Source organism: Bufo bufo, chromosome 3 (genome assembly GCF_905171765.1).
Source record: "Bufo bufo chromosome 3, aBufBuf1.1, whole genome shotgun sequence".
Taxonomy (NCBI): domain Eukaryota; kingdom Metazoa; phylum Chordata; class Amphibia; order Anura; family Bufonidae; genus Bufo; species Bufo bufo.
The window spans coordinates 611,393,027-611,418,447 of NC_053391.1; the positions used below are offsets into that span (position 1 = coordinate 611,393,027).

The 25,421-nt window shown below is 40.2% G+C and overlaps 1 protein-coding gene across 3 annotated transcripts in view; it reads left to right on the forward strand.

Moving 5' to 3' along the window:
- Window positions 1–25,421, forward strand: part of LOC120996234 — a 142,310-nt gene that overhangs the window by 90,576 nt on the left and 26,313 nt on the right. For all 3 annotated transcript variants that reach the window (XM_040426019.1, XM_040426021.1, XM_040426022.1), the window contains exons 12-13: window positions 3,324–3,396; window positions 5,136–5,188. In XM_040426019.1, coding sequence (XP_040281953.1) covers window positions 3,324–3,396; window positions 5,136–5,188 — 126 coding nt within the window. The remainder of the gene's footprint in view (window positions 1–3,323; window positions 3,397–5,135; window positions 5,189–25,421) is intronic.

The window sequence follows — 25,421 nt, forward strand, 5'->3', positions numbered from 1 at the left end:
GGGCACCATAATGGTCTGGGGTGCTTTTTCGTTCAGTGGAAAAATGGAGCTTCAGGAAGTGCAGGGGCGACAAACGGCCGCTGGCTATGTCCAGATGTTGCAGAGAGCATTCCTCATGACTGAGGGCCCTTGTCTGTGTGGTAACGACTGGATTTTTCAACAGGACAACGCTACAGTAATGCTCGCAGGACAAGGGACTTATTCCAGGAGAATAACATCACTCTTTTGGCCCATCCTGCGTGTTCCCCTGATCTAAATCCAATTGAGAACCTTTGGGGATAGATGGCAAGGGAAGTTTACAAAAATGGACAATAGTTCCAGGCAGTAGATGGCCTTCGTGTGGCCGTCTTCACCACTTGGAGAAATGTTCCCACTCACCTCATGGAAACGCTTGCATCAAGCATGCCGAAACAAATTTTGGAAGTGATAAACAATAACGGCGGAGCTACTCAATACTGAGTTCTTGTTTGGAGGTTGGATTTCTGTTTTGGGGGGGTTTAGTTTTTTTTTGGAGGTGTGGTCCTAAACTTTTGATCAGCTGAAAAACAGCCTGTTTCAGTTTATTCGTTGTTTTCATTAAATTGAATGCTCAAAAAATGTTTTGTCTCACTCCCATTTCTTCTTGTTGCATGTTGAAGCTCTACTTGGAACCTTGTTAAGATCCAGCCATGCTAAATATGATTTTTTGCAATTTTTCAAGTGGTCTTAAACTTTTGATTAGGACTGTATATATTGTCAGAGAAAATTCTCCTTTCTCCCTCATCAATCACCTAAACTACCATTCTTTGCTAAGTTCATCTGGAGAGACAAGAAGGCTGTCTGCTTACTGAAGGATCAGATTACATAAAAGTCTATGGAGAGAGGAGGGTGAGGAGTGAGCCACAGTGAGATAGAAGAGACAAAAATGCTCATTTAAAGAGGCAGAGGCACATGTTTTCCATAGAAATCTATGTAAAGAGAAGGGATTTTTCTCTGATAAGATATATTATGGTCCTTGTATACACGTATACTATTCATGTATGCATAGTTTGTTGAAATGACAGTTACTATTTAAGGGTTTAAAGAAGAACTATGATGGGCCGAGTACTCGTCATTCCGGGTTATCTGATGTGTCTAGTGATGAAGAATCTGGTCAGGAGGAAGGTGAATTGTGTTTATTTTGGAGATTTTTTTTATCTCTGGAAGATGTTATGGGAGGCAAGATGTTATTTGCTGTTTTAAGATGAGGATCAATTGGTTAAGGCTATAGGGGTAACTATGAAAGTAGAAGCTAGACAGCCTAGATCAATTCTGAATGCTATGTTTGAAGGGATAAAACCCCCAAAAAAGAGAGTAAAAAAAAACGCCAAAAGTGTGTGAATCATTAGGATTAGCGGATAATTTGATGGTAAAATTAGTCAGGTGTTTTCAATCAATAGGATGACAATCAGGTGTGAGTGGGTGACCTGTTTTATTTAACCTGTAGGATCCCATGTATGGCGCTGCAGGACGCCCGCTTGATCAGCAACAGGGTCCAGCTATTCCTGACAGCCAAGCCCCTGTTGTATACACCAGCATTGGTGAATACACTGGCGTCAGCTCTGACCGCGGCATACACAGGGTTTGCGGAAGGTATGGGCTCCCTCGCTGTCCCCATCGGGTGCCCGCGCTGCGGGGACGGGGTCCCGATGGTGGGAATGGCAGCCCGATGCCTAACACAGGCATCAGAGCTTGCCTCCTACAGAAACCTAGGGGATCCAGCCCCCTGGGTCTCTCCTTCAGGCAGTCTGTCAGTGTATTACACTGGTAATACACCGACAGTCAATGCATTACAATACACTATGTATTGTAATGCATTGCAGAGGGGATAAGATCCCCAAAAGTTGAAGTCCCACTGTGGGACAAAAATAAAAAGTTAAAATAAAGTTTAAAAAAAGTGTTTTTCATAATAAAAAAAAATAATGAAAAGTATCAAGCAAAAAAAATATAACAGACAGCCCTTTCCCATGATAGACATATATATAAGTGTAAAATATAGAAAAAAATGTAAATATTATTAGGTACAAAATTAGGTATCGCCGCGTCCGTAACGACTGGCTCGATAAAAATATAACCTGAAAACATAAAAACTGTGCCAAAACAGCTCTTTTTTGTCACCTTGCCTCACAAAAAGTGTAATACCAAGAGATCAAAAAGTCTTATGTACTTAAAAATGGTACCAATCAAACCGTCACCTCATCCCGGGAAAAAAAACGAGCCCCTACAGAGACAATCACCCAAAAAAAAAAAAAAATGGTTTTCAGAAAATGGCTACACAAAGCAAGATTTGTTCTTTTCAAGTATACTTTTACTGTGTAAAAAAATAGACATATTAGGTATCACATGCGTCTGTAACAACCTGCTCTACAAAATATTACATGATCTACCCCTCAAGTGAATGCCATAAAAAACTGCCAAAACAGCCATTTTTTGTCACCTTGCCCTAAAAAGTGTAATATTGAATGATCAAAAAATCATATGTACCCCAATATAATACCAAATAAAACTTCTCCCGCAAAAAAATGAGCCCCCTAGACAAGACAATCGGCAGAAAAATGTAAAAAAAATATATATGGCTTTCGGAAAATTGAGTACTGGCTGGTACCTCGTTACCAAAGCCCACTTCGGATTCCTATTTTAAATCGTTTTTCAATACGCAGATATGCATACAGTAGGAATTAACCTCACGCGACTTCAGCAAGAAGAACTTTGGCTCCACGGAGCCAATACATTTTAATGCTGATCATTAAAATGTAAGTATTTGAATGAATCAACTTTGGATCTATTATCCGAAGGCTGATTCGCTCAAGCCTATTCATGAGTCCACCATCAGGAGGACACTGAACAACAATGGTGTGCATGGCAGAATTGCAAGAAGGCCGCTGCTCTCCAAGAAACATTGCTGCCAATATGCAGTTTTATAATTCTTTAATATATTACAAAGTTTCTTATATTAACTTGTACTATTCATTTATGAAAACTTTTTTTATAACTGGAGGTACACTTTAATTGATTAATGGTCCTTTTCCCTCTCCAGCACTTGGTCTAAAGAAGACTCTGATACCAATATACTCAGATTCTATGGTACAATAGATGGTGTACAGAGAAATGTCTCTAACTGTAGGCTGGCAGACACACACAGCTCGAAACAGAATGATTGCTTCCATTGCTTTGGACCATTCTACCCAAGTCTGATAGGGTTTTTTTGTGTGTGTGATTACAACAAGCTATATGTGCAGCCATAGTCAACCCATGCTATGAAATTACATCAGAAGAAATTAACATTTTTGTTCTTGTAATGACAGCTTGAAGAGATTCTGCAGACTATGGCATCAGAGGAGAAGGCAGCTTTATCTCAAATGTATTCTGAGCTTGGAGGTAAGCGGAGACATTTTCACAATGCTCTTTATGTAAATAATCTCATGGAAATCTCTGTATACATCAGATGTCAATGGATTCTAGTCATTATTTTCTGAGCAATCATAAGAATAACTCACCAATGTGAATGAAGTATAGTAAAGTTTACCTGTCGTCTGAGCTAGGGGATGTAGACTATAGCTGGTATGATATCTGCCCATTGAGTACACTTGCAGAAACAGGGGATCCTGTTTTCTAATTCTTAGTCGCACACCCTCAGAAACAGCAGCAGTAGTGGAGGTCTTCACACAGCAGAATGAGCAGGTTACATATGACTACAACAGTTAATTAATGGAAATGTGTTTAAATCAGTGTTCCTCAACTCCAGTCCTCAGGGCTCACCTGCTGGTTATGTTTTCAGGATATCTGTAGTATTGGACAGGTGAAATAATTAGTGTCAATGCATCAGGACTTACCACAGGTATTCATTCTGTGGGACACTCTCAAATGATGACCGGTAGGTGGGACCTGAAGACTGGAGTTAAGGAACACTGGTTTAAATCAATATTCCTCAGTCCTGCCGCTCATGATTTGGGAATATCCCACAGAATGAATACCTGTGATAAGTCCTGATGCATTGACACTAATTATATTATCTTCTCAATACTAAGGAAACCCTTAAAACATGACCGGCAGTTGGGCCCTGAGGACTGGAGTTGAGGAACACTGGTTTAAATCATTTTTATGTTAAACTTGTTTCTAGAATTTTTGGTTATTTTTTTTTCTACATTTTATTTCCATGTCCCTATATTTAAAAGAAATCCTAAAGTGCTGTTTTTGAGCTGGCCACTAGCCCTAAAATTTATTGAGACTTCTTGTCCTTTGAGAGCAGCTACATGATCCATAGATGCAATGGACAGCATCTGACTCTATCTAATTCTATGGGAGAGTCTACTAGGCATGCTCTGTGACCTGTGTAGAGGTCAGGAGGAAGTAGATGAGATGTGATATCATCTATTGTGAATGGTGGGTCCTGTGTTATACATGTAGAGGTGATGTCTTGTCATTGTAATTCTGAACATGAAATCATAACGTAGTGGTCAGTGCAACAATTACAGGATTATATACATTTTTTAAAATATATAGTAACATGAAAATTTTTAAAAAAATCTCATGAAAATTCTTTATCGTTAAACAAACATTTTCTGATGGCACATTCACTTTAAAGGTAGATCTACACAGCGATTTTGGCCACAACAGCTGTCGCACAACCAAAGGTCACAGTGTAGCCATAGGAATGAATGGGGTCATAGTGCAACTCACACGTTTGCTTATTTAGCGACATGCGAATTTCAAAAACTCAGCCACCTCTCCATTCACTGCTATTGGACTGCTGGAAGAAGTCGAGCCAGCACTCTGTTCAGATGGAATTACCCTTTAAAGGGAACCTGTCACCATGTTTCAACATATTACACTATGAGGAGCTTGACTCCGGGAAGATTGGACTCTTCTCGGCTGAGAGACGTAAGATATGACTCTTTTATGCACATTTGCATAGATGGCGGGAAGTGAAGAAAAGATTGTTAGTTAAATCGGTAGCAGATTTAATTCTAATTGTGATTTATATGACTGGGGAAACGCAATAAAGATTTAGAAAGGATAAGTTTAATAGCTAAATTAAAGATGACAGGTTCCCTTTAACTTCTTGACCTTTTTGCTGTTGTTTAAAAATTCTGAAAATGTATTTGTTTTAATTCCAGGGTCACAGCAGAGTGTAACTATAGAAATGACTGCAAACCAGGACCATCGAAATGTAAGCTTTGGACGTTTGCCCACTTCTACAATATCAAGCAGAACATAAAAAGATTTTGTTTTTTAGGCTTTGCTGGGACAATGCATGCAGAACTTCTGGTGTACAGTAGCGTTGAGCGCGAATATTCGTATTGCAAATTTTAATCGCGAATATCGCCACTTCGAGAATTCACAAACATTTAGACTATAGTGCCATATATTCGGATTCACAAATATTTTAATCGCGAATTTATTGCGAATTTATCGTGAATATCAGCACTTAGCAACATCCCTAGCAACCAATAGGAAACTTGCCTAAAGGAGTAGTGTCCCGTATGCGATTCTGCTGCCGGCACCTGCCTCCTGTATTATGTGTTAAAGACCACCTTATATGGGTGCAGACTTTAAGTATTAGGCTACACAGAGCGGCGCCCAGAGATGTCCCAGCACTTACTATTATTCCTGGGCGCCGCTCCGTTCGCCCTCTGTGCCCCATTACTGTCTCCTGCTCCATATGCTAATTACTGGGGAGGAGACATCAGGTTCTCTAGTGGGCGTTACTTCTCTCTGGCTGTAGCGCTGTCCAATTGCAGCGCAGGGAGAAGGAACGCCCAGGAGAGAAGCTGATGTCTCCTCCCCATTGCTCCGATAGTAATTAGCATATGGAGCAGGAGACAGTAATGGGGCACAGAGGGCGAACGGAGCGGCTCCCAGGAATAATAGTAAGTGCTGGGACATCTCTGGTCGCCGCTCTGTGTAGCCTAATACTTAAAGTCTGGACCCAGGAAAAGTCCTATCATTGGTGGCGCCGTGGTGGAAAGGAAAATTAACATCTGCTGTTCTGGATGTATAGTTGACCGCAAACAACATAAGACAATTTTCATGCATCGGCTCACTATTCCAGAATGTGGATTAAAGTGGCTTCATAACAGTAGTACTATGTAGGCTGGGGTTACAGCTGTGGCATCCACGTATGGCAGTGTAGCGGGGCAGCCTTAGAAATGAATGGGGTCACAGCACATTTGCCATGACCCCATAATCACAAAAAATCCAGCATGGTTGAAATCCTTGACATTCTGTGGACGTGGCACACATTCAAGTCGTGCTGCAACCCCATTCAGTTCTATGGCTACTGTACTACACTGCGATATTTGGGCACCACAGCTGTCGTGTGATCAAGATCTCCATGTGGCCTTAGCCTTAATTTGATCACCGTGGGTCCTGCCTCTGAGAAGGTTCAGCCAACCAGAGGGGTGACCACAGGCCTTGAGGCGGACGCAATAGCATACGGGGCCCACAAGCCCCCAGCCACATCAGATCTCTAATAGCCTGGCACACAAGGCCAGGGTTAGATTGTTGCTCCTGGTGATGATCAGTGTCAGGACCTTGTTTGCAGCGGCACCTAGGAGAGAAGCCAGAGCAACGAGCAGTAAATAGAGGGGTCTGGTCTGGGGTGTGAGTTTATTTTTATAGTCTGATCTGAGGTCTGATTAGTTTTGGATTGTGGTCTGGGGTCTCAATTAATTTAGAATTCTGGTCTGCAGTCTCAATTCCTGTTATAATGGAAAATAATAAAATATACAGAACACCGATCCCAAACCTGAACTTCAGTGAAGAAGTCCAGGTTCGTGTCTGGGTACCACAGTAAATTTTTTTATCACGCGTGTGCAAAACGCATTGCACCCGCGCAATAAAAACTGAACATCGGAACGCAATCGCAGTCAAAACTGACTGCAATTGCGTACCTACTCGCACGATTTTCCCTGATCGCAGACGCAACGCATCCGGACCTAATCCGGATACTCTCATCTGTAAGGGGCCTTACACTCACTACTTTCTACAGTGCCGTTCTCTGCAGTTTGGTCCACCTGCTGCTGCTTGTTTTCATGACGCTAGGGAAATGGGCAAGCATAACATAATTTTTTATTTTAGTGAAAAGCTTGTCTGAGATTTTTAAACCCAACCCCTTTAGGAGGTGGAGGTTTGATCTGGTATTTTCTACTGGCTGTGTTTTCTACCTCTATCCCACTCCCAATTTGTTCATTTGTCAGGTCATGTTGGAAGTTTTCTCAGAAGTTGTTTTTTTTAACTGCATCTCTGCCAGAAAGTCTATTCTCTCTCAAAATTTTGGTATAGAGTCTAGCACTTTGTAGCTGCTTCCCTGCAGCCAACTATTCATTATGCCTGACCTTCAGGTGGGCCATCAGATGAGGATTCAGTGAGGTGTGGACTCAAGAGGTTCTCCCATGAATAATGTAAAAAATGAAAATCAGACGACATATGAAATATGACAAACCCTTTCTAACAAAAATAAAAATAAAAACAGGCACTCACCAGCTGGTATGTCTATAGTAGAATGTTTATATAAAATATCACATAAAATATCACATAAAATATAAAATACAAAATAAAATGCAATGTATCATAATATGCACTGGGGTTGGCACATATATTATATCACATCCGCTCTGTTGCGCAAAATACAAATATTATAGCGATATATTTCAGAAGAGTTGCTTCAATAAAAGAAAAAGAAAAAAAGTGATACTATGTATGATAAATAAGATCAAAAATCTGTGACAGAAATGTCCCGTATAAGGATTAATACCTGTGAATGAAGGGTTATTCAAAAGTGAAAAAAACTGCTGAATGAGCAGCTGTAAAGAACTTGCATGTGTCTTCTTAGGTGATAATTGTGTCCATATAGATTGATGTAGCAACTAATGTAGCGCTAATATAGAGATGTGAACCATCCGGTTTCACCAGCATACAAAGTCCGCACTCAGGGTTCAGTATATATTGAAGTAGACGGGTTTTATGAATGGGGCGTCCCCCTATCCGTGAACCCTCTTACCTTGCCCTTTTAGAATGCCAGTGTGATTTATGCTGCCAATGGTCGCTGGATCCTTTATGTCACGATGTGGGATCCGGTACTTTAAATTCACTGCTTACTGCCCTCCAGTCTCGGCGTTCCACGTGATGTCTTTGCGTGTCGCCTTCCAGGAAGTAATGTGCAGGGATCGCGTAGTATCGCGATAAGTCTAACCAGTTTCGCTTTCACTGGGATCCAGATCACCAACAATGTGCTTGTATTGACCAACGATGTATAGGTCTCTTTCCTCAGGTTAGGGTGGGTAATTTGTAGCTTGCAGGACCAGCCAGACGCGTTTCGAGGGGTCTCCCTCTTCCTCAGTGGCTATATTGCAAGTGCTACTACCCTCTTCTTTATATGCTCCAGTGTTCACAAACCCCACCCTACACCCAGCATGAATGAATTATCCTCTAATTGGGCAATTTGCCTTATCCTCAGTGCATAGTGTTACATATATATCTCTATAGACAGTTTTACTTTTATTACAACTTATATTCTTAATAAAGTTAAAATAATGCATTAAAATATTTGATTTAAGGCACAAAAAGTCAGTATTCCTTATTTTCAGACAACCTTTATTTTTATATATATATATATATTTTTTTTTAAATATGTTTTCTTATTGTTTTAAAATCTTCCTGTTATTTAAAATTTCATATTCATATTGTATAATGTTCCCATATATAGGGTTCCTCCAATCGTATCAAAAAAACAAAAAAACGCATCTAACTCCAAAAAACGCATATGCGTTTTTAATGCGTTTTTGGTGCGTTTTTTGCAATTTTTTTTTTTTTTTTTTTTTTTTTTTTATTTTATTGCAGATTCCACTTTCTCATGTCTATTCCTGTTATCCCTCATCACTTGGGAACAAAATTCATCAATCTTAAAGGATATTGTTGAATAATTCAATTTTTGTTCTTATTATTTTTATTTTTATTTTATTTTTATGGGATATTTGCCTCTTCTATCCATTAAGTTATTCGGTATTCTGGAGTATTAGGAGATATTGATAGTTGTTTATGTGGAGGGAGCCGAACTCCGAGGGGAGATCCCAGTGCCGCTAAACAGCAAACCTCAGGATTTCCCATCAGAGGTGGGCACCCCCCACCAACATCTACAGGAAACCGAACAACTCAAAGTCTGAATTGAGTCCTCGTGGAAGGAGTGTTTCAAAATCAAAAATTCGTCTAGATTCCTGCCTTGACATCCTGGCAATATGGTCTCCTCCTCTCCAGTGCACATCCACTTTTTCAAAGGCTACGAAGACCATACCTTCAGGATTTTTATTATGATATTCTTTGTAATGTAATGAGAGAGAGTGCTTTTCATAGCCGTTTTTTATATTTGTGATGTGTTCTGACAGTCTTTTTTTTAATGTACGTTTTGTCCTCCCAATGTATTGTTTCTTGCACTGGCACTCTATCATATACAGAATGTTGCTAGAGCTACAGGTCAGAAACTCCCTTATTTTCCATGTAAAGGAGTTTACCCGGGATTGAATTTCGGTGGTCTTTCTAGGAAACGATGTTAGTTTGCATATCCCACATTTCCCACATTTGTAGAAGCCACTCAAATTCAACCAACCTTGCATAGATAATTTGTTCTTTTTGTCTATAACTGTTGGTGCCACCTTTAAAGATAAATTCTGAGCTCTTGTGTATGTTATTTGAGGACCATTACTGACCAAAGGGCCTATTAGTCTGTCATTCAACAGATGATGCCAGTGCTTTCTCACTATTCCTTCTATCTGTTTGTGTTGTTTGTTGAAGGGTAATATTATTCTCCTTAATTGATCTTGTTCTTCTTCTTTTCTAACATCTTTTATTTTTTCCATAAAGAAAGTCTCCCTATGTATAGTTTTAACTTTTGTGAGTGCCTTATCCAATACATTGCTTGGGTAATTCTTATCTAGAAAACGTTTCTTCATAATTTCGGCCTCTTTCTCAAAATCAGTTACATCTGTACAGTTTCTTTTTATGCGTTTAAATTGACCCATCGGGACTTCAAGCAACCATCTTGGTAGATGGCAGCTTGAAAACAGTATGTAACTGTTTCGAGATACCTCTTTTTGATATGTACTGCATATTAGCTGGTTATTCTGCACTCTAATTAGTAAATCTAAAAATTCTATTCTCTCCATATTTATATTGGCAGAAAATTTTAAATTGTATGCATTGGTGTCAATATCTGAAAGAAATATATTCAGATCATCCCTCGTACCTTTCCAGATAAATAGGATATCATCAATAAACCTATGCCAGAGTACCAGGCTTGCCCCCAACCTGGGCAGAATCTCCTCACATTCCCACTGCGCCATGAATAAGTTTGCATAGCTGGGGGCAAACCTGGTACCCATGGCAGTTCCTCTAGTCTGGAGATAATAATCTAGTTTATAAGCAAAATAGTTGTGGGTTAGAATAAATTTTACCCCTTCTGCTATGAAGTCTATTTGTTTCTCAGGGAGATCACTATGTATTTTTAATTGACTCCTCAATGCTTGTATTCCCTGATTATGGTTAATAACTGTATAGAGGGAACTTACATCCAAAGTCCCCAATATCCAGTCCGTTTCATATTTTAACTCCTCCACTATTTTGATAACTTGAGTTGTATCTCTAATATATGCAAAATTCTTTTTTACACTCGGCTGTAGAAGTTTGTCAATGTATTCTGACAAATTGGAGGTTAGTGAACCTATGCCAGAGATGATCGGTCTCCCTGGGGGATTCATTAGATCTTTATGGACTTTGGGGAGACAGTAAAATACTGGTAGTCTGCTTTGGGTGGTACTAATATATTTAAACTCCTGTTCGTTTAAAATTCCCTTTTCCCAACCATCTCTAGCATAGTTCACCAACTCCCCCATATATTCTTTTGTGGGGTCCCTCGTCAGTTTGGAGTATGTGTCAGTATCCGACAGTTGTCTTTGACATTCTGTCTCATATTTTTGTGTCTCCAAAATGACAATGGCTCCTCCCTTGTCAGCAGGCCGTATAGTAATTTTTTCTGTCTCTTGTAATTGTTTTAAGGCCTGTTTTTCTTGTGTTGATACATTGTTTCCAATTCTTCCATTTATTTTTAGTTTTCTTATATCTTTTTCTACAGATTTTTTGAATGCTGCCATTTCATGGCCAATTTGCTGCCTTGGATACATCTTACTCTTTGGTTTTAGATTTGTATGTATAAAGGTGTCCTTCTCCACAGAATTTCTAATTATGGGGTTCCTCATAAAGTGTTTCCTTAGGCACAATTTTCTAACAAATTTTTCTATTCCAATATAGATATCAAATTTGTTAGCTTGTGCTGTAGGGGCAAATTTAAGTCCCTTATTCAACAATTGAATCTGAGTTGGGGTAAGCGTTGTCTGACTAAGGTTAATAATTGAATCTCTTTCCTTCTGGAGTTTTATTATCTGTGATTCCTTCTTCCCTTTTCTCTTTCCCCTCCTTGTCCCCTTTGATCGTAGTGATATTGGTACCGGTTTGGGATATGTTTTTCTCTCCTCCCCTGATACTCCCCCTCCCTGGGATTGTATTGAGTTTGATATTGGTCTCTGTATCTCAGGTTGTATTGATGACCAGTTTCCTGAAAATGGTCCGTTTTTGGGGGGGATTTCGCTCGTTCTGGTGTTGTGTGTCTCATTTGACGTGCTTTCGTTTTGTGGTGTGGAGGGGTCCCATCTAAAAAATGGTTATTTGTAATTGGTTCATACCTATTTCTCACCGGGATTTCATATTCTATATGTTGTCTATCTTCTCTCGTATGTTCTGCATTCATCCCTATATTTATATTCGGTGTGTAGTGATTTTCAGCTGGTATGTATTTATCCAATTCTCCTCTGGTGGTTTTTTTCAATTTTTTACTTTTTTTATTAATTATCTCCTGTTCTATTAATCCTAAATTTTTGCAGATTCTTTGTTGCCAATTAGTGATTTCTTCACTCATGGGCAATTTCTGTATTGTTTCTTTAATTTTTAGGATTTTTTCTGCTGTTTCTTCTAAAATTTGTTTCCTCCTTTTGATAATTAATTCCACTAGTGCTATGGATTGTTTCACCAATAGGTTATCCCATTCTTCTTTGAAGGAATCAGTTATCAAATCCATAGCTGGGTTCTTAGAGAGCTGTAATCCTTTGGGTATTATACCCAATTCTAGATGTTTCCCTAGGGATTTAATCTCCCACTTTTGCTTTAGTTGCCTAATCAATAAGGTTTCCAGCTCTCTAAAAGACTCCGCTATGGATTTCTCCATAGATCCATTTGAGTTATGTATATTGGTCTCCTCAAAAGAAAAAGTTTCCAACCTGACATTTTGGTTCTCTATAAACTGCCAGATGTCCATACTAAGCAGACAATGGGGGGCACACTGATATATAGGTGAATATAGTATCAAAAGTAAAGTATAATTATATCATGGCTCACCCTTATCTGTTAGCGTGGTTAAGGTGCTCTGTTTTTTGGATGTCTCACCCGTTCATCCAATGTAACAAATGTACTTCAAATGCAAAAATAAAAATAAAAACAGGCACTCACCAGCTGGTATGTCTATAGTAGAATGTTTATATAAAATATCACATAAAATATCACATAAAATATAAAATACAAAATAAAATGCAATGTATCATAATATGCACTGGGGTTGGCACATATATTATATCACATCCGCTCTGTTGCGCAAAATACAAATATTATAGCGATATATTTCAGAAGAGTTGCTTCAATAAAAGAAAAAGAAAAAAAGTGATACTATGTATGATAAATAAGATCAAAAATCTGTGACAGAAATGTCCCGTATAAGGATTAATACCTGTGAATGAAGGGTTATTCAAAAGTGAAAAAAACTGCTGAATGAGCAGCTGTAAAGAACTTGCATGTGTCTTCTTAGGTGATAATTGTGTCCATATAGATTGATGTAGCAACTAATGTAGCGCTAATATAGAGATGTGAACCATCCGGTTTCACCAGCATACAAAGTCCGCACTCAGGGTTCAGTATATATTGAAGTAGACGGGTTTTATGAATGGGGCGTCCCCCTATCCGTGAACCCTCTTACCTTGCCCTTTTAGAATGCCAGTGTGATTTATGCTGCCAATGGTCGCTGGATCCTTTATGTCACGATGTGGGATCCGGTACTTTAAATTCACTGCTTACTGCCCTCCAGTCTCGGCGTTCCACGTGATGTCTTTGCGTGTCGCCTTCCAGGAAGTAATGTGCAGGGATCGCGTAGTATCGCGATAAGTCTAACCAGTTTCGCTTTCACTGGGATCCAGATCACCAACAATGTGCTTGTATTGACCAACGATGTATAGGTCTCTTTCCTCAGGTTAGGGTGGGTAATTTGTAGCTTGCAGGACCAGCCAGACGCGTTTCGAGGGGTCTCCCTCTTCCTCAGTGGCTATATTGCAAGTGCTACTACCCTCTTCTTTATATGCTCCAGTGTTCATAAACCCCACCATACACCCAGCATGAATGAATTATCCTCTAATTGGGCAATTTGCCTTATCCTCAGTGCATAGTGTTACATATATATCTCTATAGACAGTTTTACTTTTATTACAACTTATATTCTTAATAAAGTTAAAATAATGCATTAAAATATTTGATTTAAGGCACAAAAAGTCAGTATTCCTTATTTTCAGACAACCTTTATTTTTATATATATATATATATATTTTTTTAAATATGTTTTCTTATTGTTTTAAAATCTTCCTGTTATTTAAAATTTCATATTCATATTGTATAATGTTCCCATATATAGGGTTCCTCCAATCGTATCAAAAAAACAAAAAAACGCATCTAACTCCAAAAAACGCATATGCGTTTTTAATGCGTTTTTGGTGCGTTTTTTGCAATTTTTTTTTTTTTTTTTTTTTTATTGCAGATTCCACTTTCTCGTGTCTATTCCTGTTATCCCTCATCACTTGGGAACAAAATTCATCAATCTTAAAGGATATTGTTGAATAATTCAATTTTTGTTCTTATTATTTTTATTTTTATTTTTATTTTATTTTTATGGGATATTTGCCTCTTCTATCCATTAAGTTATTCGGTATTCTGGAGTATTAGGAGATATTGATTTTTATTTTTATTTTATTTTTATGGGATATTTGCCTCTTCTATCCATTAAGTTATTCGGTATTCTGGAGTATTAGGAGATATTGATACTATCAATATCTCCTAATACTCCAGAATACCGAATAACTTAATGGATAGAAGAGGCAAATATCCCATAAAAATAAAATAAAAATAAAAATAAAAATAATAAGAACAAAAATTGAATTATTCAACAATATCCTTTAAGATTGATGAATTTTGTTCCCAAGTGATGAGGGATAACAGGAATAGACATGAGAAAGTGGAATCTGCAATAAAATTAAAAAAAAAAAAAAAAAAAAAAAAATTGCAAAAAACGCACCAAAAACGCATTAAAAACGCATATGCGTTTTTTGGAGTTAGATGCGTTTTTTTGTTTTTTTGTTTTTTTGATACGATTGGAGGAACCCTATATATGGGAACATTATACAATATGAATATGAAATTTTAAATAACAGGAAGATTTTAAAACAATAAGAAAACATATTTAAAAAAATATATATATATATATATAAAAATAAAGGTTGTCTGAAAATAAGGAATACTGACTTTTTGTGCCTTAAATCAAATATTTTAATGCATTATTTTAACTTTATTAAGAATATAAGTTGTAATAAAAGTAAAACTGTCTATAGAGATATATATGTAACACTATGCACTGAGGATAAGGCAAATTGCCCAATTAGAGGATAATTCATTCATGCTGGGTGTAGGGTGGGGTTTGTGAACACTGGAGCATATAAAGAAGAGGGTAGTAGCACTTGCAATATAGCCACTGAGGAAGAGGGAGACCCCTCGAAACGCGTCTGGCTGGTCCTGCAAGCTACAAATTACCCACCCTAACCTGAGGAAAGAGACCTATACATCGTTGGTCAATACAAGCACATTGTTGGTGATCTGGATCCCAGTGAAAGCGAAACTGGTTAGACTTATCGCGATACTACGCGATCCCTGCACATTACTTCCTGGAAGGCGACACGCAAAGACATCACGTGGAACGCCGAGACTGGAGGGCAGTAAGCAGTGAATTTAAAGTACCGGATCCCACATCGTGACATAAAGGATCCAGCGACCATTGGCAGCATAAATCACACTGGCATTCTAAAAGGGCAAGGTAAGAGGGTTCACGGATAGGGGGACGCCCCATTCATAAAACCCGTCTACTTCAATATATACTGAACCCTGAGTGCGGACTTTGTATGCTGGTGAAACCGGATGGTTCACATCTCTATATTAGCGCTACATTAGTTGCTACATCAATCTATATGGACACAATTATCACCTAAGAAGACACATGCAAGTTCTTTACAGCTGCTCATTCAGCAGTTTTTTTCACTTTTGAATAACCCTTCATTCACAGGTATTAATCCTTATACGGGACATTTCTGTCACAGATTTTTGATCTTATTTATCATACATAGTATCACTTTTTTTCTTTTTCTTTTATTGAAGCAACTCTTCTGAAATATATCACTATAATATTTGTATTTTGCGCAACAGAGCGGATGTGATATAATATATGTGCCAACCCCAGTGCATATTATGATACATTGCATTTTATTTTGTATTTTATATTTTATGTGATATTTTATGTGATATTTTATATAAACATTCTACTATAGACATACCAGCTGGTGAGTGCCTGTTTTTATTTTTATTTTTGCATTTGAAGTACATTTGTTACATTGGATGAACGGGTGAGACATCCAAAAAACAGAGCACCTTAACCACGCTAACAGATAAGGGTGAGCCACGATATAATTATACTTTACTTTTGATACTATATTCACCTATATATCAGTGTGCCCCCCATTGTCTGCTTAGTATGGACATCTGGCAGTTTATAGAGAACCAAAATGTCAGGTTGGAAACTTTTTCTTTTGAGGAGACCAATATACATAACTCAAATGGATCTATGGAGAAATCCATAGCGGAGTCTTTTAGAGAGCTGGAAACCTTATTGATTAGGCAACTAAAGCAAAAGTGGGAGATTAAATCCCTAGGGAAACATCTAGAATTGGGTATAATACCCAAAGGATTACAGCTCTCTAAGAACCCAGCTATGGATTTGATAACTGATTCCTTCAAAGAAGAATGGGATAACCTATTGGTGAAACAATCCATAGCACTAGTGGAATTAATTATCAAAAGGAGGAAACAAATTTTAGAAGAAACAGCAGAAAAAATCCTAAAAATTAAAGAAACAATACAGAAATTGCCCATGAGTGAAGAAATCACTAATTGGCAACAAAGAATCTGCAAAAATTTAGGATTAATAGAACAGGAGATAATTAATAAAAAAAGTAAAAAATTGAAAAAAACCACCAGAGGAGAATTGGATAAATACATACCAGCTGAAAATCACTACACACCGAATATAAATATAGGGATGAATGCAGAACATACGAGAGAAGATAGACAACATATAGAATATGAAATCCCGGTGAGAAATAGGTATGAACCAATTACAAATAACCATTTTTTAGATGGGACCCCTCCACACCACAAAACGAAAGCACGTCAAATGAGACACACAACACCAGAACGAGCGAAATCCCCCCCAAAAACGGACCATTTTCAGGAAACTGGTCATCAATACAACCTGAGATACAGAGACCAATATCAAACTCAATACAATCCCAGGGAGGGGGAGTATCAGGGGAGGAGAGAAAAAGATATCCCAAACCGGTACCAATATCACTACGATCAAAGGGGACAAGGAGGGGAAAGAGAAAAGGGAAGAAGGAATCACAGATAATAAAACTCCAGAAGGAAAGAGATTCAATTATTAACCTTAGTCAGACAACGCTTACCCCAACTCAGATTCAATTGTTGAATAAGGGACTTAAATTTGCCCCTACAGCACAAGCTAACAAATTTGATATCTATATTGGAATAGAAAAATTTGTTAGAAAATTGTGCCTAAGGAAACACTTTATGAGGAACCCCATAATTAGAAATTCTGTGGAGAAGGACACCTTTATACATACAAATCTAAAACCAAAGAGTAAGATGTATCCAAGGCAGCAAATTGGCCATGAAATGGCAGCATTCAAAAAATCTGTAGAAAAAGATATAAGAAAACTAAAAATAAATGGAAGAATTGGAAACAATGTATCAACACAAGAAAAACAGGCCTTAAAACAATTACAAGAGACAGAAAAAATTACTATACGGCCTGCTGACAAGGGAGGAGCCATTGTCATTTTGGAGACACAAAAATATGAGACAGAATGTCAAAGACAACTGTCGGATACTGACACATACTCCAAACTGACGAGGGACCCCACAAAAGAATATATGGGGGAGTTGGTGAACTATGCTAGAGATGGTTGGGAAAAGGGAATTTTAAACGAACAGGAGTTTAAATATATTAGTACCACCCAAAGCAGACTACCAGTATTTTACTGTCTCCCCAAAGTCCATAAAGATCTAATGAATCCCCCAGGGAGACCGATCATCTCTGGCATAGGTTCACTAACCTCCAATTTGTCAGAATACATTGACAAACTTCTACAGCCGAGTGTAAAAAAGAATTTTGCATATATTAGAGATACAACTCAAGTTATCAAAATAGTGGAGGAGTTAAAATATGAAACGGACTGGATATTGGGGACTTTGGATGTAAGTTCCCTCTATACAGTTATTAACCATAATCAGGGAATACAAGCATTGAGGAGTCAATTAAAAATACATAGTGATCTCCCTGAGAAACAAATAGACTTCATAGCAGAAGGGGTAAAATTTATTCTAACCCACAACTATTTTGCTTATAAACTAGATTATTATCTCCAGACTAGAGGAACTGCCATGGGTACCAGGTTTGCCCCCAGCTATGCAAACTTATTCATGGCGCAGTGGGAATGTGAGGAGATTCTGCCCAGGTTGGGGGCAAGCCTGGTACTCTGGCATAGGTTTATTGATGATATCCTATTTATCTGGAAAGGTACGAGGGATGATCTGAATATATTTCTTTCAGATATTGACACCAATGCATACAATTTAAAATTTTCTGCCAATATAAATATGGAGAGAATAGAATTTTTAGATTTACTAATTAGAGTGCAGAATAACCAGCTAATATGCAGTACATATCAAAAAGAGGTATCTCGAAACAGTTACATACTGTTTTCAAGCTGCCATCTACCAAGATGGTTGCTTGAAGTCCCGATGGGTCAATTTAAACGCATAAAAAGAAACTGTACAGATGTAACTGATTTTGAGAAAGAGGCCGAAATTATGAAGAAACGTTTTCTAGATAAGAATTACCCAAGCAATGTATTGGATAAGGCACTCACAAAAGTTAAAACTATACATAGGGAGACTTTCTTTATGGAAAAAATAAAAGATGTTAGAAAAGAAGAAGAACAAGATCAATTAAGGAGAATAATATTACCCTTCAACAAACAACACAAACAGATAGAAGGAATAGTGAGAAAGCACTGGCATCATCTGTTGAATGACAGACTAATAGGCCCTTTGGTCAGTAATGGTCCTCAAATAACATACACAAGAGCTCAGAATTTATCTTTAAAGGTGGCACCAACAGTTATAGACAAAAAGAACAAATTATCTATGCAAGGTTGGTTGAATTTGAGTGGCTTCTACAAATGTGGGAAATGTGGGATATGCAAACTAACATCGTTTCCTAGAAAGACCACCGAAATTCAATCCCGGGTAAACTCCTTTACATGGAAAATAAGGGAGTTTCTGACCTGTAGCTCTAGCAACATTCTGTATATGATAGAGTGCCAGTGCAAGAAACAATACATTGGGAGGACAAAACGTACATTAAAAAAAAGACTGTCAGAACACATCACAAATATAAAAAACGGCTATGAAAAGCACTCTCTCTCATTACATTACAAAGAATATCATAATAAAAATCCTGAAGGTATGGTCTTCGTAGCCTTTGAAAAAGTGGATGTGCACTGGAGAGGAGGAGACCATATTGCCAGGATGTCAAGGCAGGAATCTAGACGAATTTTTGATTTTGAAACACTCCTTCCACGAGGACTCAATTCAGACTTTGAGTTGTTCGGTTTCCTGTAGATGTTGGTGGGGGGTGCCCACCTCTGATGGGAAATCCTGAGGTTTGCTGTTTAGCGGCACTGGGATCTCCCCTCGGAGTTCGGCTCCCTCCACATAAACAACTATCAATATCTCCTAATACTCCAGAATACCGAATAACTTAATGGATAGAAGAGGCAAATATCCCATAAAAATAAAATAAAAATAAAAATAAAAATAATAAGAACAAAAATTGAATTATTCAACAATATCCTTTAAGATTGATGAATTTTGTTCCCAAGTGATGAGGGATAACAGGAATAGACATGAGAAAGTGGAATCTGCAATAAAATAAAAAAAAAAAAAAAATAAAAAAAAAATTGCAAAAAACGCACCAAAAACGCATTAAAAACGCATATGCGTTTTTTGGAGTTAGATGCGTTTTTTTGTTTTTTTGATACGATTGGAGGAACCCTATATATGGGAACATTATACAATATGAATATGAAATTTTAAATAACAGGAAGATTTTAAAACAATAAGAAAACATATTTAAAAAAAAATATATATATATATATAAAAATAAAGGTTGTCTGAAAATAAGGAATACTGACTTTTTGTGCCTTAAATCAAATATTTTAATGCATTATTTTAACTTTATTAAGAATATAAGTTGTAATAAAAGTAAAACTGTCTATAGAGATATATATGTAACACTATGCACTGAGGATAAGGCAAATTGCCCAATTAGAGGATAATTCATTCATGCTGGGTGTAGGGTGGGGTTTGTGAACACTGGAGCATATAAAGAAGAGGGTAGTAGCACTTGCAATATAGCCACTGAGGAAGAGGGAGACCCCTCGAAACGCGTCTGGCTGGTCCTGCAAGCTACAAATTACCCACCCTAACCTGAGGAAAGAGACCTATACATCGTTGGTCAATACAAGCACATTGTTGGTGATCTGGATCCCAGTGAAAGCGAAACTGGTTAGACTTATCGCGATACTACGCGATCCCTGCACATTACTTCCTGGAAGGCGACACGCAAAGACATCACGTGGAACGCCGAGACTGGAGGGCAGTAAGCAGTGAATTTAAAGTACCGGATCCCACATCGTGACATAAAGGATCCAGCGACCATTGGCAGCATAAATCACACTGGCATTCTAAAAGGGCAAGGTAAGAGGGTTCACGGATAGGGGGACGCCCCATTCATAAAACCCGTCTACTTCAATATATACTGAACCCTGAGTGCGGACTTTGTATGCTGGTGAAACCGGATGGTTCACATCTCTATATTAGCGCTACATTAGTTGCTACATCAATCTATATGGACACAATTATCACCTAAGAAGACACATGCAAGTTCTTTACAGCTGCTCATTCAGCAGTTTTTTTCACTTTTGAATAACCCTTCATTCACAGGTATTAATCCTTATACGGGACATTTCTGTCACAGATTTTTGATCTTATTTATCATACATAGTATCACTTTTTTTCTTTTTCTTTTATTGAAGCAACTCTTCTGAAATATATCGCTATAATATTTGTATTTTGCGCAACAGAGCGGATGTGATATAATATATGTGCCAACCCCAGTGCATATTATGATACATTGCATTTTATTTTGTATTTTATATTTTATGTGATATTTTATGTGATATTTTATATAAACATTCTACTATAGACATACCAGCTGGTGAGTGCCTGTTTTTATTTTTATTTTTGCATTTGAAGTACATTTGTTACATTGGATGAACGGGTGAGACATCCAAAAAACAGAGCACCTTAACCACGCTAACAGATAAGGGTGAGCCACGATATAATTATACTTTACCTTTCTAACAAAGCTAGAACCAGCCCTGTACTTCACATGGATCCAGAGATCTCCGCATTCATTGCTCTGATAGATTTATATCAAGCTGACAGCTCAAGGGGCGTGTCCATGCTCTCCCTATCACAGCTCAGAAGGGAGTTGAAGGATGAAACTGAGCATGTGCGGCCTTCTCAGTGAGCCGGACAAAGAAATGAGAAATTAAGTGGCACTATACAGATACATTTTATTGAATAACTCAATGGCTATACAAAAAATTTAATTACATGCAATTACAAAAGTATTCAGATGCAGGTGCTGGTTTGAAAACTGTAGAAAATAATTTTCATGGGGACAACCCCTTTAAGTTTACCAGAGTAATGCCTCATTCACACGTCAGTGTTTCGGTCAGTGTTTTCGATCAGTGATTTTGAGCCAAAACCAGGTGCGGCTCTAAACACAGAACAGGAGCAGATCTTTCCCTTATACCTTATGTTTGTGGAGCCTCCAATCCTGGTTTTGGCTCACAAACACTGATAGGAATCACTGACCAAAAAACTGATGTGTGAATGAGGCTTAAAAGCCGCTGCTTGACAGTACATCTTTATTCTTACTAATATAGGAGAGTTATTATCAAGGGATCTCCTTCTTGGGCATCGACATGTCCTAACACTTATGCACCAAGGTTGCCGTCACATACACACCCTTTTAATTCTCTTGTTTTGATATGTGCTGAAACTCAACATGTAAATACATTCTGTATTAAAGTGGACCTCTCAGCTCATGTCTGTTTTAGCAAATAACATAATTGTATTTCTCATAATGTAATAAGCATCCGTCACCATGATCATCCCTTTCTCTTGAATGCATTGGGGGACACAGCACCATGGGTATATGCCCAGCTACCACTAGGAGGCACTAGATATAAAAAAAAGGTTGGCTCCGCCCAGGTGGGCTATAACCTCTCCACAGCACTAGGCTATCCAGTTCTTTGTCTAGTGCCGTAGGAGGCAGACCTGTCCTGCTTTTTTCCTGCAGGTCTTGCTGCTTTTTTATTTTATTTTTTCTCTTCTGCTGCAGGCGGGTACTCCATCGTAGGCTGCCGCTTTAGCTGGACCCCCTGCGGGCGCATACCCAGGTACCTCGCCGGTCACCCAGTCCCCATTGACTGCATCCGCAGTGGCATGCTGGCATTCCCACTGTTCCGTGTTGAGTCTGCCGATGGGGTGACACTGCAGCACCCGAAGACGTCGGACGTTGAGTATTCCTCCTGCATCCCTGTCCCAGAGTTACTGGCCAAGGAGTGGGATCCATCCCGTGGCCGATGTGGAAGTTTTTTCCACCTGGGGGGTCACTTTAACTCCCAGGCGGGGAGGAATTCTCTCTCTGAGAGAGGGAGTGGGACCTACTCTCCGGTCCTCTCTTCCTTCCCCCCTGGCCTCCTTCCCCTTCTCCTGGTCATTCCTCTTCCTTTGCGGCCTCCCCCGATCCTCTCCCCGTCTCCAATCTACTTTAGTTCCCGGCTTCTGCCGGGACTAGGCCGCGTTTTCTCTAGCCCTCCCCCAGGCCCCTGGTGCTCTTTTTGCCCTCCCTGGGCGTCGCTCCCCCTCAGGAGCCCCCCTCACCAGTTTTCTGCATTCCGGAGGGCCCCCGGTCTCCCGCGATTCCGTTCCACCGACGGCGCACATTTTCCAGCCACCTCATTACTGGAGGCCCCGGCTTTCTTCATGCCTAGGCTGCATTTTCTCCCGCCCCCTTCCCTTGGTTCCCGGGCTTTTGCTGGCCACTCCCCGCTCCTCTCGGCTCCTCTGTTTGGGAACTCTGTCCCTGGGATCCAAGACAGCTTTTGGTACACATTCCTATGCTGTGTAGTGGGAGGTCGCATGTATTTGTATGCGCCCGGGGCGATAATGGGCTGCCGCGTGGTCAGCCTGTCCCTGTTTGCGCAGTCGCTCCTAGGCCCTCTCATGACGACCTGACCTACTTGTCGGTCTCTCCTGGCCAGGCCTCTTCCCTGTCCCAAGTAATAGGGAATCCTGTCCGACTCTCCCAGTCTGTGGCAGAGTCGCTGCACCTACTGCCTGACCAAGGATTGCGGCCACCTCCGCCCTCCCAGGGACCCTTCCGCGGATGGAGCACTTGTTGCTAGGTCCCGCAGACGACCTCTGGTTGTCCCAACCATGTTCTGCTCCCCCTCGGCATTCTCGGGTCCTCCCATGACAAGCTTGAGGATGTTGAAAACCCTTCCCTGCCATTCCATCCGCTGCCTCGGGGGACACCTCTGCTCCGATTTTTCTCGGTAACAGGCATCAGGCGGTCTTCCACCAGACAGATTCCCTCTGAGTGGTTAAAGACAAATGTCCGCTGAGGAACCTATCATCTCCAGAGTTGGTATCCCCTCTAGTGGACCTTTGAATGGCGCTCCCCTGGCTGCATAAGGTAAGCAACCCGCCACGTGGTTAGCATGCCGGCACACCTGCGTGGTGTCCCAGGTACGTACGCCTCCCCCTTAACAGGGGGTACTTGTACCACTGCCAAATGCTGTACCCAGCACTGCAGCTATTTCTCCGTACCAGGGGCTATATTCCCGCCAGGCGCTGTAGCCAAAACAGCCATTCTGGTGCTATCGTGCGACACGCAACAATATATCTGGCTATAACAGAGGGAGCCCTGGTTTGCCAGAGTGAGTACCTGTAGACTTTACAGTACATTATGCAGCCGTATCCCGGCAGCTACGTTACTCCCTTAGTAGGTAGAGTACATGTACCATCTTCAGATGCTGTAGTCAGTACACTTGGCTGGTTCTATGGTCTTCCATCTCCAGGGGCTGTAGCCATTACACTTGTTTTAATGTGCACCAAGCAGCCATATTGCTCCCTTCATAGGTAGAGTAACCTGTACCATCTTCAGACGCTGTATTCAGTACACCTGTCTGGTTCTCTGGTGCTCCATCTGCAGAGGCTGTACCATTATCTTATGCTGGGTAGTGTGCACCAAGCTGCCACTTTGCTCCCTTTTGAGGTAGAGTACCTGTACCATCTCCAGATTTGCTGTAGCGGTTACTCCTCTCTGGTGCTATTGAGCACCATGCAGCCCTATTTCTCCCTTACCGGGCGAGGTATAGTGGCCATCTTCTGGCACTTCTCTGGTTTAATGCATGCCACGCAGGCATCGCTCCCCTCTGACATCTCCAGATGCTGTACCATTTACACCTGTCTGGTTTTAAGTCTGCCCTTCACAGCCGTTTTTCTCCCTTATTGGTGGAGTACCTGTACGGCCTCCATATACTGTAGCATTCCAATGCCGTAGCTGTGTTCCATTCTCATTATGATGAGCACCATGCAGCCACATTTCTCTTATTGTAGGTGGAGTATTTGCAGTATCTCTAGGAGCTGTGCCCTATTGGTACACTCTGCGGCCCATGCGGCGCCTACATTTCTGGACGTTTTTTCTCCCTTCCCTGGCTCTGATCTGTGATCGGCAATCATGTGGCCCCCATTCTCGTGGAATGGTGTTTCCATCTCCTGATACTGTATTCATCACTCTGTTCTGCATCTAGCATACATGGCATACCTGGTATCCATATGTCTCCCCCCTTCCTGGACGGAGTAGAGTTGTTTTGCTAGTTTCTGTTTATGGCTGTACACATCTGACACCTGGTTCAGTTCCTCCTGAACCAGGCCCTCTAGTCTTCCCTTTGCCTCTGTACTAGGAATGATTTTTTACTTCATTGCCTGACGCACTATTTAACAAGACTATCAGTCCTGTTGTGCACCAGAGGTTTGCTCTCCCTCCGTGGGCAGGTTGTTGGCTGGCATGCTAGGATTGTTCTTTGTCAACCCTGTAAAGTTCTACTGCATGCTGCACCGCCGGGTTCCCCCATTTCATGAGGGAGTACTCGCTTCTTGGTTACTGCTCCTCTGCTTCTTTTCACAGAGTTACATGGCACAGTCCTGGCAGAGTCAGGGATCTCCATTGGATGTTCTTTCCTGCAAGGGTACGCAGCGTTTTGAGCACCAGCCGCCATTGCTGTTTTGGGTCAGCGCTGGATGTCCTCCATCATACAGACTCCTTCTGGGTGGTCAATGATATGTGTCTTCGCTGGTCGTCCTCTCTGTTATGGCTGTGACAGAACCAGTGAGTGCCTCACCCCTGCTGATGGGTGGACTTCTCCGCGGCTTGTTCTGGTATTGGACGTGGTCCCGTACCTCTTCCATGGTCCGGGTGTTCTTGGCATTCCCTTATGTTTTCTGATCTGTGTTACTGCTTGACAGAAGGGCCGTTCCCTGGACCTGGCCATTGTTTGCACCTATCAGTTCTTTCCCCCTTCCCTGGGGGTTTCATTGTGCTCTGCTGGTAGCTGGTTTCTACATGTCTGTGTAGTCTCTCCGGCTTCCCCGGCTGACTTATGCATCCTTCTGGGATACGGATGTTTGGCGTTTCTTTTACTGCTGTACTTGCCCCTTCT